The sequence below is a fragment of the Enoplosus armatus genome, chromosome 6 (genome assembly GCF_043641665.1).
Source record: "Enoplosus armatus isolate fEnoArm2 chromosome 6, fEnoArm2.hap1, whole genome shotgun sequence".
Taxonomy (NCBI): domain Eukaryota; kingdom Metazoa; phylum Chordata; class Actinopteri; order Centrarchiformes; family Enoplosidae; genus Enoplosus; species Enoplosus armatus.
In genome coordinates this window covers 14,999,985-15,017,064 of record NC_092185.1, presented here as the reverse complement: position 1 = coordinate 15,017,064, position 17,080 = coordinate 14,999,985, and the positions used below count along the sequence as shown (strand labels likewise).

The 17,080-nt window shown below is 40.3% G+C and overlaps 1 protein-coding gene across 4 annotated transcripts; it reads right to left on the bottom strand.

The window, feature by feature from the left end:
• Positions 1-10: 10 nt before the first annotated feature.
• irak4 (interleukin-1 receptor-associated kinase 4) lies at positions 11-5,692 on the bottom strand. 4 transcript variants are annotated; one of them, XM_070906758.1, is made up of 11 exons: positions 5,397-5,692; positions 5,136-5,281; positions 4,233-4,397; positions 3,278-3,438; positions 3,134-3,198; positions 2,490-2,604; positions 2,294-2,403; positions 1,787-1,973; positions 1,210-1,272; positions 690-854; positions 11-467 (listed from the first exon to the last, which is right to left on the bottom strand). In XM_070906758.1, exons 1-11 carry the CDS (start codon positions 5,555-5,557, stop codon positions 405-407), a joined length of 1,401 nt encoding a protein of 466 aa, XP_070762859.1. In that variant the 5' UTR covers positions 5,558-5,692; the 3' UTR covers positions 11-404. The 4 variants fall into 4 exon arrangements, with proteins under 4 accessions (XP_070762859.1, XP_070762860.1, XP_070762861.1 ...); XM_070906759.1 differs by lacking the exon at positions 11-467 and having other exon boundaries at positions 681-854; XM_070906760.1 differs by lacking the exon at positions 11-467 and having other exon boundaries at positions 681-854; positions 4,233-4,391.
• Between the last annotated feature and the right edge of the window lie 11,388 nt (positions 5,693-17,080).

Below are 17,080 nucleotides of genomic sequence, written 5' to 3'. Positions count from 1 at the left end.
TTTGTTTGTTTCATTCATTTTATTCCTTTGCCTTCACAATACATACACGACAGAAACACTGGAAAGACCAATTGTTTTCAGCCTTTTCAAGATTAAGTCATCAAACCTTCTGACATAACAGCCTCACAAAATGCTTAATACTATTACAGCATGCGGCTGTATTTTTGTAACGGTTACACAACTGTAAAAACTATGCCAGGTGCTTCTGTCCAAAAATATACTAAATAATTTAATATAAGATTTTTAGAAAAATGCAGTTTATTATTACAAATACCACAAAATGCAAGATGCATGTCACACACCACCATTCATTTCTCTAAAACTCTGTTGAGAAGGAAATGAATTTGTCAGTGTGTGCACTGTGACGGGAGCAGGCTCAGAAATCTTCTCTGGGATGCTATGCTTCACTCCTGTGCTTTAAACTCCAGTGAAATGCTTTTGACAACTCCTTTAAGCTCCAACAGGACCTGTTGTGATTGATATTAACATTAATAACTAAAACATACAGACTACAAATAAAAATACACAAACTTTTGTATTATATAATTTACATACAGAGAGTAAAACCCTACATCAGATACATGGAAATTTGTAATCTAATCAGGCTGAGGAAGTCCGAAAGTATTGAGAGACAAACTAAGACATTGTTGGTCAATAGATGTGATTTGTTCTGTCTTTCCTCACTGTACCTGTTTGATGACTGGCCGTCTGTTTTTCCTCTCGTGGAGGCAGTTACAGGCCAAAGAGTAGATACTCTCCACCTGGCTCAGCTCCCAGTCTCCCATCTTTCTGTCCAGGAAGTCCTCAAAAGTCAGCTCCTCGTCTTCATCATCTATGTCATACCTCATCTCCATCTGGCAAAATGAGGGAGGGAAAATCACACTACAGGTGACGGAAGGCAGTGATACACCTAAAAAGCCATGATTTGAGGAAAATCTAAGTTAGTATTATTGCTTTTATCATGCTTGATTTCAAGTATCCATTTGAATTGGCCAGACACCCCAAAAGAATGGTGTATTACCATCTGAACAGAAGTTGTTCAGCATATGATCAGCACAGATGAAACTGGCTCAAATCCTTTCAATTACTCTTTAATGACTGCTAACTGATAGCATGCCCTTACTAATTAAATGCAAAGTCTTCAATAAGCTGTAATCGTAAACTGCAGCTTGACAGACAAACAGTGAAAGCCTCTTTTGTGCTGCTTACCAAGAACTGTGGCTCGCGGTTTTCATCGACTGGCGGGAGTCCAGACAATAATTCTAACAACACCTGTAGATGGCAGAGAGACGGGGTCAATCACATGGCTCTGGGACGACAGAAATCCTTTATTACCCTGCCATGTGCCAGGTAGCTTCACAGACGCTGTAGTGTTTCCACAGCTGTCCTAATAAGACATATAAGCTGTATATACTGCACTATATGGAAGGTCAGGCCATTTTATACAGTGCTGATCCCATAAATCATTCAACCAATGTCATACAATGGATAATATGTTTGACATTTATAGCTACTGATACAGTGCAGCTGTGCCCCTAAACTCCCCAGAATTCTTAGTAGGAAATAATGACAGATGATACATAAAACAGAGCTCTATTTTCACAAATGGGAAGAAATGTATACTACAATGTTTATGTCCTGCAATTATGTATGTGTCAGTAGTTTCAGAGAACCTTGCACTCAAGGACGCTGCTGAGTTGTGTTCTATATTTTACATACCAGTTGCAGTTTCTCCTTTCCTGACATAATATCTGGGTGCATGTGTGTGTGTCTGCAGAAAGCCCACCACTCCAAAGCTGAAGACATCAGATCTTGGCGTGATCTCTCCTCTTAGCGCCTCAGGTGCCATGTATGCACGGGTACCCACAATCCTCTCCGTCATCATGGTTGTTGATGTCCGCTTGGCCGATGCTCTCGTCAGCCCAAAGTCTGAGATCTTTGCCACAAATTCTTCATCTAACAGGATATTTGCACTAACAAAAAGATTATGAGCACAGTGAGGAGTGAAACATAAAGCATATCTGATTCACAAATTCAGATCTTTCTGTTAATGTCGAAGAAATTCTACATACGCTTATTCACTTTCTTGTGCAGGAGCTAGCCTCACTCTGCCCGAAGGTGACAAAATCCATGAAGTGACTAAGTGTAAATGGGGTCAAAGAGTGGTATCAATCTTTTTAGCTAACTCTCGGAAAGAAAGTGAATAAGCGTATTTCGCAAAATGTTGAACTATTCCTTTAAGAAAAGAGAATTTAAAGGGCATTGAGAATGAGGAAGAGCTCACTTTATGTACCTTTTAACATCTCTGTGGATATGATGGTTGCTGTGCAGATACTCCAAGCCTCTTGCTATCCCCTCAGCTATCAAGCACCTCTGTGGCCAGGACAGTGGAGGACTTTCTTCCTAAAATGGACATAAAACGCACAATTCAATTATCTGTGTAAAAGCACAAGTACTAAAAGGCAGTCTGTAGTATAGATGGTGCTTACCAAGCAAGCTAGTCGGTCTAGCAAAGAACCATTGGCCATAAAGGCATACACCAAACACGGGTGTTGTCCATCACAGGAAAATCCAACCATGTCAACCAAGTTCTCATGTTTCAACCTGTGGAAGAAACAGTCTCATCAAACCAGACCAGATATGAATCACAATATTAACCTATGTTGGGCTTAAAGAAATTGTTCATTTTGGGAAATACACTTATTTGCTTTCTTGTGTTTCTCAAAATCGATTCCTTTAATACAGATTCTTCAGTGTCAATCACAGGTTGATTTCAGTGTACAGCCCTCTGATGATTCATTGTTTCTGGCACTATCATCAGTAAAAAAAAAACAAAAAAAAACAATCGCACAAAAAGATAAGCTACAAAGTATTTACATTTACTGTTTGGCCAGGATCTGTATCAACTAGTTGCATATATTTTCTAATTAAATATATTTATATTTCTAAAAACTGGGTATAAGTCTCTATTAAATCTGAAGGTATTTGTTGGTCCCCAGCTTCACTTCCAAAAACTCTTTGAAGGCTTTGACTGCTTGTCTGCTCTAGCTAATAAATATAAAGGTTATGAGGTGTCTGTGAGTCACTCAAAAGCAAACTGATAAAAAGGATATAAACAAAAGACGAAACGTACACTTTCAGAGTTTCGATCTCTTGGCTGAACTGAACTCGCAGCTCGTCCAGGGAGACGTCATCCATCTAAATGAGATAACATTTTTGGTTGTGATTTACAAGATCTACAAAAGTATGAGATTGGCATGAAAATATTTTCACTTACAGGATTGAGCTTTTTCACTGCAACAGGTTTGTCATTCACGAGACCTTTGTATACAGTGCCAAAGCCTCCCTCTCCGAGTCTGCAGCCGCCGCCTGATATGGGACGGTCATCAAAGTTGCCTGTCATCTTCATCAGCTCATTGTACAAGAAACTGGAGAAACCTAATGAGGGACACACAAAAAAGTGTCATATTAACTTCTGTGGCTAAGGCCCCATTGCTGCCACCTGCGGGTCAATTTCATGAAATCACAATTTTTCAAAGAAGCAGCATTTACAATTTTACTTCTGCAGAAATCAAGATGTCAGGAACTAAGATTAAACAGCCTAGTTTATAGTGGTGGAATGTAAATCAAGATCATTTACTCAAATACAATTATGAGTAATTATGAGTAGTTTCTTTTTATACCTCTACCTATAATTCAGAGGGAAATATCATACTTTTTACTTCTATTCATTTATTTGACAGCTATAGTTAAAGGTTACTAAGTAGTTTATAAAATAGGATGCATTGTTACAGATTAAACTACCCAAAAATATATAAAGTATTTAATTTCAGCTTCACCTCCACAAGCAAGATTAAATTGCTACTCAGACATTAATGCAACCATACTAATGACTGCAAGGGCCTCTTGGGACATTTTTCAGTGCTTCAGTACTTTTATTTTGAATGCACAACTTTTACTTGTAATGCAGTAGTTTTACATTGTGGTAATGGTGCTTTTACTTGAGTAAAGCATCTGAATGCTTCTTCCACCACTACTTATTTAGAAGTAGTTCATGTTTTATCAACCCCAACCCAACACAAGGGAGATATGATATTTCAATTAAAGTCAAAACATTGACGTAAGGTTATCAAAACTGTTGAGGTTTTCAACTGTCATTGACAGTTAATGCTTCACAACCGGCTTAAAATGTGGATTAACCTGATTTGAAGGGGGAAAAAAAGTGCAACCACCTGTGTGGCCTGGTTCACTACTCTCCAGTAGGATCTGTGGCTGCAGAACAGAGCTGACAGGTGGTGGCTGTGCTTCTGTCTCTTCCAGTCGTCTAGTTGTGAGGGTGCTGTATGTTTCTACTGCTGGAGAGGCCTGCTGTTTCGCTGCTGGGACAGCTTCTTCCACTGTGTGTGGAAAAAAACACATCAACATTTTTCTGTTTAGAAAATGCATGGTTTGTTGGTAAGTTTTGTGCAGCAATTATTTGATTTTTATTTGAATCATGAACTGCTGCAAGTCTTTATTTCTATGCGGTATTGTTGTATGTCATGTAATCCCATATGGAGCAGACCATTTCATTGTATGGCACAAACATAAAAAACATTCATTATACAGGTCTGTTTCTTTTTGGTGCTTGTTGATATTCAGTATCTGTATGTTTTTCACTGTCAGTTATGAAAGCTATTAATATTTGTAGTGCTTAAATTTTACCAACACCCTTGTTACTAAGTGCTCCATTGCTTCTGCAGTTCTGCATCTCATTTCCCAGGGATCTCTTGACCTTTAAGGCGTGTGGCCCACATTGTGACATGATAGTGTTTGTGTCTACCAGCACATAGACTGCAGATGTAAAGTAGCTCGTAGCTAAATCTGGTACAAAGTTCCTCTTCCCTTAGTATGTCCTGAACAAGTAAATGTAATAAATCTGATTGATCATTGACGTCTGTGTGAGTTTCTGTACTCACTTACTGAACACGCTGTATCTAATTTTCTGGCCAAAATGAAAAAAAAGAGACATTGGAAAACTTTGTTTTGATGAGGATGTAGTTGTTAGTGGTTGACAATACTCTCAAATATTACAGACAGAGTTATATGCCTATTATTTAGTCTGTTATTATTATAATGCTTTAAGAAAATCATACCAGGTAGCAGAACACTAGCAGCAGCCAGTAACATGTGACTCTTCAAAATGTCCACAAGTTCACCCACTGTGCTGTTGGTGGTCCCCCAGTCAGCCAGCAGCTCCATTGTGGGACTTTTACCCTGTGCAACAAGGCCTTCAAATCTCCTGAAAAAGAGATAGATAGATAGATAGATAGATAGATAGATAGATAGATACTATGAAATAATAAAACAGTAAATGCATTAACTTGTCTGCCATGTCACCAGCTATAATCACCTACCTCACATGAAGCTGAGAGTACCTCAACTCCCCACTCGGCTTCCGTATGGACACAATAACATCTTTCCACCTGTCTTGCGGGTCCAAAAAATCGGACAACTTGCGACGTAAACTGTAACTGAGTTTGCGAATGTAAGTTGCGGAAGTTACTGAATTATTCATTCTACGAGACAACGCTGACACAACCTGAGTTTGGGTTTTATCTCACGGTTATACCGACATGGTGTACAACTGTACAGCGCCGTTACGGGTGTTTATTATCCGCCATTCAATGCACCCGTACAAGCAGAACATTAGCAAACTGGATTCTTTGTTGTCAGGTCAGACTTTCCGATATTGGGCAACTTCCCCAAACGTAACACGGCAGGCCTATCCCACTTAAAGTCTCCACCTTCAATGCGGAAATACTACCAGCAGTGGTAGTATGAAAGGTACAGCCTGTACTGTTTGGCATCCGGACGTCGGTAAGAGCACACTTTATCCGCTGTGTATATGTGTTGTTTTTTTGTAGGAGCAGAAAGAGAAACAGAAGGCATCCTGTGTAGTATGACAGTGCCCTCTAGTGGACAATGAAGAGAATAAGCTTGAGTTTTGTTTAATGACAGTCATTTCTGTACAGGGGTGACTCTTAACAGGAAAATGTCTATGTTTGATAACAAAAATCATATGACACAGGAGGGCCACCATAACATATGCGCATTTTTGTACTTTTTGTTCAACATACCTGCAGTGATGGAGGAAGTATTCAGATCTTTTACCAAAGTAAAAGTGGCATTATCCCACTGTAGAGACAAGCTACTCCTTCACAAGAAAAAGTCATTGCATTCAGAGTTTTACTTGCAACAAAATGTAGTATCAAATGACCCCTTTGTGGGCATTATATTACATATTTTACATTATTGGATTACTAATACTGATGCATTAATCTATAGCAATGTGTCGTATTTTATAAGATGATCATATATTTGGATGTAAAATCTGATAGCTCTAAGTAATTAGAGCTATCAGGTAAATGCAGTGGAGTAAGTAAAAAGTACCTCAAGTAACTCAGCTAAAAGTAACAATTGTGTTAGTCCTTGTACTTAAGATGTAACTTTAGAGCAATAGTCAGATTTGATTCTATCATCATTCTCTCTCTCTCTCACTCCCTTTCTCTCTTTTTGTTGGCAGATCTGTTTTTAGCCCCGTGGATGTCGATGTATGAGTGGTGTTAATGGCTGAATAGAAGCAGGTAAGAACTGGCCAACACTATGTTTACACACTGAGCAGGTCAGTTGGTTCAGCTAAAACCATTTGCCATGCTGGCAAAGTACACCAAACACATCACAGGAGAAAAACCTCTCAGACATATTCTCCTCTTTCAAACCTTCAAGCTGCATGAAACAAACAACCTCATCAAACCCATCCTGTGTCAAACACCACTGGCAAATTTGCAAACAAATGTAAGCATTAGCTCTAAAGGGCTTAGATTACCTTTTTTTCTATGTCTGCTAGCAATACTTGATCTGTTTATGGAGTGTTAGTTGCTATTTACACTGTGTTTTTTGAATTGTGATCAGTTCCATGTGGACTGGAGGGCCTGGCTGTCTAGCTGGATGGGTGGGGTGATGACTTGGGTTGTGTGTCTGTGTGCGAAGAATATTAGTACACTTTAAAACTAAGCAGAGAAAACATTTTATTTGAGTGAAATCACAACTGAAATCAAACAACACAACCAAGCAGACACATGAAACAAGACTTAAGAGTCTACAGCACTTTAAGCACAGCGGTGCTTTGAGCTAATGTCTCACCATCTTAGTTTAGCGTGTTAGCATGCTATCATTTGCAAATTAGCACTAAATACGAAGTCTGAAATATTGACCTGAGGATGGCGCTAAAGGAAAAATCAGTCACCAAAGTTATTATGATTCATCCTGAAGGGCAAGTGGATATCTGTACTAAATTTCAGGACAATCTAATACTTGTTGAGATATTTGAATCTGGACCAAAATGGCGGACCAACCGTCATTGCCATCCATAGAGCGATGCTGCTAGCATGGCTACAAACAAAACAGATGGAAATAAAATTAGAACTAAATCTTTTTTTTTTTCCTTTTAACCTATTTGAGTTGCTGTTTAGCTCTGTGAGTAATATTCATAGTCATGAATGGATGACAATGGTCAACCTTCCTTTGGATGAAGGTACAATATTTTATGACATCTAGCTCTTGTTCCTATGGAGGGATTCTTTTATGAAGTTTGTGGAAACACTGACCCAAAGCTTATGACTGTCACTAACGCAGCAACAACAAACACACAAAAACAATCTTTGAATATAATTTGATATTTAGGTTCCAGTGATGACAAGCAACTTTTATAGCTTAATTTCAGTTTATCCTCAAGCAAACATTACTCACAAGATAATCACAGCAGAGAGAGTCCACTGTCACAGGCAGGCCTCTTTATTATGTTTTTAGGCTAGGTGCATGACACCAAGCATGATAATAAAATCTCATTTGTAATTTAGTGAGTCATAAACGTTTTTTCCCTAATGGACTTTTTATATCTTCTGATAATGTATGCACATTGTCTGAATTACATGAAAAGGAGACTTCACTGCATGTGTAAACAAACTGCAATTAAGTTATTTTGTATGGAACAGCATAATGAGAGCCATTACTGCCACTGTGGTGGCCAAGAGTGTGTATCCTCTTTATTCCTGGTGTTTGATACGGGCTTCCACAAACACATAATCCTGAATTTATGAGCTTAATGGGTGCTCGTCAGTGGTTGTTTGTCATGAAACAGGGTTTTTTTTATGTGTGTGTATTTATGTGGGTGCACTTGAGTGTGTAAAATTATTTGTGTAATTGTAGGTGTGAGTGCATTCGTGTGTGTCTGTGAAACTTCATGAAAGCGACTGTGTGTATCTGTACCCCTATTCTAGTATGTGCTTGCCTTCTGTGTGTGTGTGAGTGTGTGTGTGTGTGTGTGTGTGTGTGTGTGTGTGTGTGTGTGTGTGTGTGTGTGTGTGTGTGTGTGTGTGTGTGTGTGCACGCTACATCGTGGTGTAAACACAAGCCAGAGGGTGTGAGCAGTTGGGTGTAATATTTGCAATGTAAAGATATTACCTGGTGCCTCATGGACCTTCAAAGGAGCTCCACATTTGATGGTGACATACAACCGCAAGCCGCCTCAGCTGTCAGATTAATGCTGTGTGTGTGTGTGTGTGTGTGTGTGTGTGTTTGTGTCATTGCATCTGCTGGGGTGTGGGATAGCCCTCACACCTGTGCACAGGAGATTCTTTGAGGTGCCTAATTGTCTCCTGCATGCCTCCTCTAACCTTAGTGGCAGGATCCCAACACTGCACACAGTTCACGCGCAGAGACAGGGAGCAAGGCCAAACTCTGGGCTCTCCTGTAGTGAGCTGGGAGATGGACTGAGCTGAAGTGGAGGAAAGGGGGGAGTTAAGAAAAAGATCAAGAGTGTGTGACAGTGAAGAAAGAAAACAGAAGACATAGAAGAGAGGGCACACAATAACTCTAAGAGAGGAGGAAAGAAGGAGCGAGAGGATCTGATAGTGAGGGAAGAAGTGAAGAAAGGTTGCAAGGGAGAGCAGAAAGGGAGGTCCCCCGCCGATTGGGAACAAGGGCAGAGGCGGGAGAGGTGCCAGAGTGGCTTAAATCACCAGAGAGAAACTCTGCAGGTGGAGGAAGTGATCAGAGGAAGTCATATGATGTCCAGGAAACCTCCAAGGTAAATAAGGACAGATGAGATGAGAGCTGGTTCTAGACACAGTAGGGGAGATGGGGAGGCTGTTAGTCCCAGTTTGAGGCTATCATTTATTATCATTTACATTTGTGTCACAGAGCTAAGTCTGTTTTTCTGGCAATCTTTCAAAAGCCCTGATCATTTAACAACACTTATATTATAGGTACTGTATTAACCAAGCCCTCAAAGACTCCTCTGTTTATGTGGATCCTATTTTCAAGGGAGTACATATCAAAAATAATACAGGATACTGAAGAACAATAAAATAAATTAGAATATCACAAAATTAAGGAAGCAAGGTAAAATAAAAAAGATGCTTAGCTGTGTGACTCCACTGTAATGATAATATATTAGCACAAACTAGGGTGAGGAGGCTGCTAGTGTCAATTGTCCTTACATAAACAGGATTTGTGTTTGTTATTGTCTCCGCTCTGTGCATACCACTTTTCAGGCTGAACACTCCAGGTTTAAGTAATTAGCTGCAAAACACCCTCTGATGTACGTCTGCATGCGTTGCTTTGAGCAATCACTGGCTTCAGACAGGTGCATCCCACTCATTAAGTGGAAACCGGCAGATTTATGTTCACAAGTCAACACCACAGAGGCAATGCGTACAGTTGCTGTGATTAATTAACAGTCTTGTCGTGTAGTGTAACAGTTCACCCGGCTCATCAGAGGTCTCCCATGTTGGAATTCAAATGAGCCAAATGAATGGGAGGACCCGCATGGGGAGACAGAGAGGAGCAACAGGGGGTATGGGCACAGCATCAGGGTCGAATAGAGGAGCTTCAATGTATGTCTGTATGCCCACTGCCTGTCCATACAAGGCTTTTAGCAGTGGGCCACTGATGGACATTGAGAGCTCACTGCAGGGAGTCTCCTCCTAAACTGGAACACAGTTGAGCCAGTTTAATGTTGTTTTTTTAAGGACCCCCCCCCCGGGAGCAGTATTATAGGAATAGTATTAGCTTTTGTTTTTGAATGTTTTATTGCTATGATTTCAGAACATTTATAGCTGCATTCACATTCACAACAAGAGCCCTACCACACTGTATGACTTAGTAGGTTGATTTTGTTCTAATGAGAGTACATGAGGAGACTGTAGTTACCTATATAACACATAGAGGGCAGTAGTGGCTTGCAACTACTCATAATTGACCAATGTGGTCAACATTAACACATCCTTTGACAAGCAGAAAACTGGATATGGATCAAACATTAAAAACAAAACACAACATAAAACATACAAAAATGAAACATTCTTATAATTTAGTGCAGAGTTTACAAATGACCAGGGTTCATATAATGTGAGGCACCATGACTCCAGTCAGCTGGACATTAAAGTTATTTTGGTGTTTAAAGGTACTAAGTTATGAACAGTAAGTTCTAATTGTTTCCTCATTTCTCTTCTGTGTGTTGTAGCACATCCTGGAAAATATCTGTAGCAGCTGTTTGCTTGTCCAGTCTTTTCCCTGGGCCAATGAATCACACACATCCACAGCTCCTCAGGAGTCTACTTCTAAGGAATGATCTGGCGGCATCTTGAGTGGCAGTTCGCCGTTGCGTTGCACTCGAGTGGTCACCGACACTGCCTGATTGCAGGAGGTTGCCCTCTCATATTCCCTAAAAAATCTCTGGCCACAATCCCAAAATGATCTGTCCAGCCGAGCGCACCAGCAAGAGAAAAAAAAAGAACAGCCTCCCCTGGCATCTCTGCTGCTTGAAGGCTACTTGTTAGCCTGGTGTATTCTGGGATATCTGGCAAAAAGCCACGAGTCATGCAATGCAAAGCCATGCACACAAGCACCTGAATTTAACACGGCAAGACACATGGGCACAAACTTTTAGGTATATGTGTTGTATTTTATCTTTATTCATTCATTCAACATAAGATATTAAAACAGCAACAAACAACAAAATAGAACTGAAATCATACATTTGCTCTTAAATGATAACTCGTGTCTTGAAAAAGTAAAGAAATATTTGATTGGAAAATACACAGCAAGCGATTGCACTTACACGAGCATTTAGCTATGTGTATAACACAATCAAAATTCTCAACTGAAGCCTTTTAGCAATCTGTTTCCACTTTCAGTTGTGCTGACTGCAAGTTCCTCCAGGCTCTGCTGCTGCTGAGTGCTACAGACCCAGAGTCTTTTATATTGGCATTGAAAATATATGCACGTTTGGAAGTGTATGAAATCAGAAAATTGTGATGACTTGTAGGGCATTGTGAATGAGGACACATTGAGTGTGAAGGATGATGTGAGGAATGGGAAAGGCGTCTTGCCCAAACCTTTTGTCCTGCTTGTGCTTCATCTTGTTTGGTTATAGTGGATATGGACCAAACTGGTAGTTGTAATGAATGATACTGTAAACTGTAAATAAGATTTTTTTAAATCAAATGTTGGTTTTGCTTTCTGAAAACGTTTGTAACGTTGTTTCTATCCTTCATACATTTCATACATACATACTTTCTGCTACAAGCTTGTATCTTTGTTATAATGAGAGCTGCCACTTTGTATTGTATGTACACAAGGCCTCACTTCCCTGTGGTCAAAGCTCTAAAGTGCGCAGTGGTTCTCGTTGAGCCTATAACCTCCATTGTTTGGATCCAGATTTCTATGGGGCATCCTTTTGTGTGGGCTCGCCAAGATATAACTGGGGCGTAATTCATGGGAATGGGGGGCTGCTGCAGGTCAATAGTGACCCTGAATGCTGAAAAGGCCTTCTGATCTTCTTGAAGCAAATCATTGATGGTAGGTAACCCCTGCCACCGATGCTTTGCTCCACTGAGGGCGGAGGTGAAAGGAGCCAGCGTGGCCCTTTGACATCCCAGCAGGGACCCTGTAATCCAACGCTCGTCAGTGCTAATCCATAGCTTCACAGCCACAAAGAGACCAGCAACATGTGTGTTGCAATTGCTAACATTTCCCTGACATTAACAACCAAGTATGAGCCTCAATAGACAGACAGGTGGAAGAAAACAAACAGGCTTGTTAGTTAATTTATCTTTTCATTCTGAGAGGAAAAATGATAGGTTTCCTCTTTGACAATGGCAGACTGTGATTGGCTGCCCACAGCCAGCGAAGAGTCAAGGGTCAAGTCACTGACATCTGAGTTGGTCTCTCCTCTTTTCATACTTACTTATGCCATGCTAGTTTCCATGAGGAATGCCAAAACAGTCGAGAGGAATTTTCCTTTAGATGTTTGAAGATGTGAAGAGTGTTTCAACCCCAGGTGGGCTGGGACACTAATCTGTTGGAGTCTCTACATACAAAAGCAGATTTTTTTAATGGTTTACAAATTCCTAATTTGTTTAAGGTTTTCTGATCTCTCTTTTCTTGGTTTTTCCCCTTGTATTGTCATCCGGTAATACTCTTGAAAATACCAGTGTTTAGTTGGATAAATAACCCAAGGCGGATTGGAGTGGTTGTTCCCATCTCTCACTCCTCTGAAACTTCAAAGCAGGTCTAGACGTCAGCTTTGAGGTCTTGAAAATATTCTCAGCTCACAAATGACAAAGGACCGCCACAGGTGGTTTATTCTTCAAACTATAAAACAATGCTCCACCTTATTTGTTTCTCACTATTTCTTGAAAACCTGTTGCAACATGTTGATGGATGAGGTTAAGGGCTACACCGAGGGAAGAGTAAAGAGGAGAAATAAAGGGGTTCACACATTGACATTCACTGTAACTTTCTTGCTAAGGTTTCCATGTGTTCTCTTTGGTGGCTAAAATAATATGTAACGCAGATACAGGGTAGAATACTTTAATGATTCACATGGAAATTATCCAGAAATATCAGTTTAATGTGTAGCCCTACCCTGGACGCTCCCTTTTCAATGACATTGTCTGTTAAAACTTGCTTAATCCATCGTAATAAATAACAGGGACACAAAAGAATATATCAGTATCCAAGTCACAGCTCCTCACCAGCCAAGGATTCTATTCTCTTTGTGGTCAAGTCATAAATCTCATAATCACCCCTCAAAAGCGCAAACATTCAGTTTCCATGAATTATCGCCAAGATTGTGGGTGTTTTTCACGCGATTCATCCCTCCCAATCTCCAAAAGCAAAGCCGTTTTGTCTTGTGCTTTGATTAAACTTGGAGTTAATGCCCAGCAAGCCCTTATAAAGCACTCTTAAAATGCTGAATCATCCTAATCCCATGGATTTATCCTTTAGCCATAGCGAAAACTGTTGGTGGCAATGTTTAGTGGACTATAAATAAGAACAGCTCAGAATAATGGTGGCTGTGGATGATATGGAGGATTGAGCACACCTCAGTCTTAGTCTATGGATTAAACAGCACAACAATAGTGGACAGGATGGTTATGTGGTATGGCAATAAATGGCTCTTTTGTTGATGCTGCCCCCCCATCGTGAGCATATGGGGGGTCTGTTCTTTTAGATTTTCAGATTTTTGGATCAAAACAGCACAAGCAGTATAACGTTTATCTAATTCAAACATGTGACAGAATATACCAAACATCCAAACATAACGTTCACTCGCTGTCTGTTTTCAGAGCTTTCGACTGTATCTCATGGCCTTCTTCAGTGAATGGAACTTGCTCAAAATGCCCAAGGCTGTATAACTTGTGCCTCCTTCCCAAATAAGATGGACCGCCTGAAGAGTCCATTAAATAACTAAACAGCCCACAATAGATTATATGATACTGAAAGATGCAAAGGATACACTTGTAGCCAGATTTCTCAAAGCGTTTGTAAAGGGCCTTGGCAGCTTATTTTGACATATTTAGTCTTAAAATATGGACCAAGGACGGAAACCTGAATTGGGATGCAGAATATGTTAACAACTCGCAGTGGGGGTGCACATTTTTAAAGTTCAGCTGTGTTTTCAGTTGCTTCAGATCATTTGGTTTAACTGGACTTATCCCTGTGGATCTTATAGACTGAAAAGATGTTTTGAGCAAGGTCATTCCAATTAAGCTGTAAATAAACTGTTACCATAAACCAAAAAACAGATTTTTCCGTTAAAGTTGAACATGCAAACCACTGGCAGGATCACACACACTTCATAATCCATGCAATACCTACAAAGGTGCTAATCCTGTCATGTGTTGTATGTGTGTCTGTATGTTAGACCCTCCAGTTTCCAGAGTTTTTCAATAGATTTCAAGTCACTCATGCTTCACCTTTGCACTCTTTGGAAAAACCTGTCACATAAAGGAAGGTTTGTGGACGTTCAGAACATGGGCCCCATTTCCGAGTACTTAGCTGTCATGTAAATCTGAGGGTGTCATCATAAAACAAAACACACAGTGTTGTCTATAGCTCTGCACTATGTAGGCCACTACAGGTACTACTGTAGGGCATGGAAATGAACTGGAAAAATAAATATCTACAATTATAGATTAAAGGATCAAAAAGTTGTAAACTCCCTTAAAACTCAGCTTTCTGAAATGTGGCTGCCTAACATAACCGAGTGTATTGGTAAATTATCAGTGTGAATCCTTTTAACTTCAATCACCATCTTTGGGATGTGGAGATGATTGCTACATGGTGTAATTGAAGAGTAGATCAAAAGCCGAGGCAGAAGTGCTCCCTGAAGACGAGTGTCAGGCCGAGTCCACGGAGGGAGCCGCAAGTACAGACTGTGGCACTGTTGGGAAACTGAGTCCTACAGATTACAGGCCTGGGATTATCATTACGACAGTCGCTGGGTGAGAAGCAAATCCTGCCCTGAGTAGACTGATCTGCAAATGATTTTAACAATGCAGAGGACGGACTAGATAATTGGTTTGATGGTGTGTATTGGTAATACTGTAGATATTACATTTGCATAACAACTATTTTATTGTTCATGATGTAAGAAGTATTTACAGAAGTCTGAGAAGTCTTCTCTTACATCTGACCTCTTTTGTTTTTCTAACTGTTATGATTGCAATTATGTATTGATTTATTTTATCTGTTTTCAAGTTTTTTTTCTGCAAAATTTCCCCTTAATCTGCTATGTTTGTTTTCAATCTGACTAAAATTTGAATTGAGGCTATATGCCCCTTAAATTTGGAGTTCTGGAGAAGCTACTGTATACACAAAATAATTACAATATGTACAATGTATATATTTTCTATTGCACGTTATAACAACGAGATGTAAAAGGCTATGAATGTCCTCTCAAATGCTTGTAACACACTTAAAATTCTCTAAAGCAGTGTTGGGGGGGGGGGGGGGGGGGGTTTGCAGTTACTTGCAGAAATTGTTTCAACACACGCTCTCAGACAGCGACACTGGTCCCATTCACAAAAACTATAGGTGAACTAAGGTTATGGCCAGTCATTTCCATTCCATTCCTGACAGATCACCTTGAGTATTTGTCCAGCAGCCCCCCCCCCCCCCCCCCCCCCCCACATCCCACCACCAACTGCCCCACATCCATCAAGATATACACACATGTACACACACTCCCAAACCCTTGAATCTGCCATGCCACACCCTGTCTGTCATTGATAGAGTGGAGATGCTATCAGGGACGCATGCCGCCAGGTCTGGAGGAGGCTGGATAACACTGTTTGCTCTCTGTGGTGCACTGGTCACCTAATTTTCTTTGCGTCTGTTACAGCTAGAAGAGGAGCAACAGAGGGAGGGAGAGTCAGATCGGACTCCAGATAACTACATGTTTCAAGTAGACCTCCTGAACCTCCAGGACAGTGGACCATTCGTTAAGCCCTGTCCCTCTTAGTTACTGTCGCTATGTCCAACAATAACAGTGGATTTATCGCTTGAAATTCTTAGTAATTTAGTAACAGGCCTCTGATTTCACACGGTTTTGCTGTCTGAAATAAATAATAAAGTAGCCGTTTTGTATCAACTGTAGCTAAATAGCCAATTAATGCTAACTGCCAAGTAAAAGTCTTAAATATGCACTTGAAGGCTACATAAATAAAGTCAAGCTAAAGACTAAGGCTAAGGCTAAAGGAAAAGTCTGCATCCTCACCAGTTGATCCATTTAGAAGACATGTAAATAAAGGAGCAACGTTCTTGTACTGTAGAACTAGTTGTATTAGTATAGTGCAGTACGAAAAGGAAAATGTAAGATCAGACTTCTTAACATAATCCCTGTTCGGATGCTTGACATACTACAGAAAAAAATAATTGGACAAGCAACAACGTTAGATTTGTGCTTTATTGTTTGTATTTTTAGAGCAGACAAACCAAGGTGTAGTGATACAGTGTATGCCCACCTCTGGGCAGGGAGATTTACTGTATACCTACCTAAAAGTATCCACAGATCTTGCAGAGTAACCACTAAGCCACTTTTTAAACTTTGTTAACATGTAAAAACTGTCTGACAGCAAATACACAGACGACAGTTACGAGCTAGAGGTAGAAGCATCTCCAGAAGGAAACTATGAGACAGACATAGTATACCCACCTGCCAGGATACCACTATACCACTGAGACAAACCCAGTGTTTAATCCATTCCTCACATTTTTCACAAAAGAAACCACCCTCCAGAATCCAAGACTTGACGGGCCTGTTGTTCCTAGTTATGGTTTGCGAAGCTATGATTGGACAATTGTTATTCAGGGGAGCTGTTTATTGAATGGTCAGTTAAGAAAACCTGTTGTGTAGAGTATATCACATTAGAATCTACAGCTTTGTCAGGACACAGCAACAGCCTCACGGCACACATTTTGCAAAGTGACAGATGTGCATCACTAAACCCGAGAATGCTCACCAGCAGTTGTAAAGCCATATTCTCTCTATAAACCACAACACAGGTCCTCAGGGATAAGGAAGACAAATGGAGGTATTTCAGATGCCAAAAGAGAGAGATACTCACCAGGACTTTTATGGGTCATATACTTTAAGTGTGATGGAAGGAGGGCATTAGCACGTTTGCTTACTCCATTTCTCTGTAGGCAGTATGGAGGGGGATGAGTTTGAGGGCTGCGTGGTATGTGA

What these genes read in the sequence shown, in the direction of transcription:
- irak4 (XM_070906758.1), bottom strand. Translation starts at nt 5,557, where the DNA reads ATGAATAATTCAGTAACTTCCGCAACTTACATTCGCAAACTCAGTTAC. An exon ending in ATGTCTTCAGCTTTGGAGTG is followed by an intron (nt 1,273 to 1,786) that starts GTGGGCTTTCTG and finishes TGCCATCTACAG; the next exon opens with GTGTTGTTAGAATTATTGTC. An exon ending in GACGGCCAGTCATCAAACAG is followed by an intron (nt 468 to 689) that starts GTACAGTGAGGA and finishes CAATCACAACAG; the next exon opens with GTCCTGTTGGAGCTTAAAGG.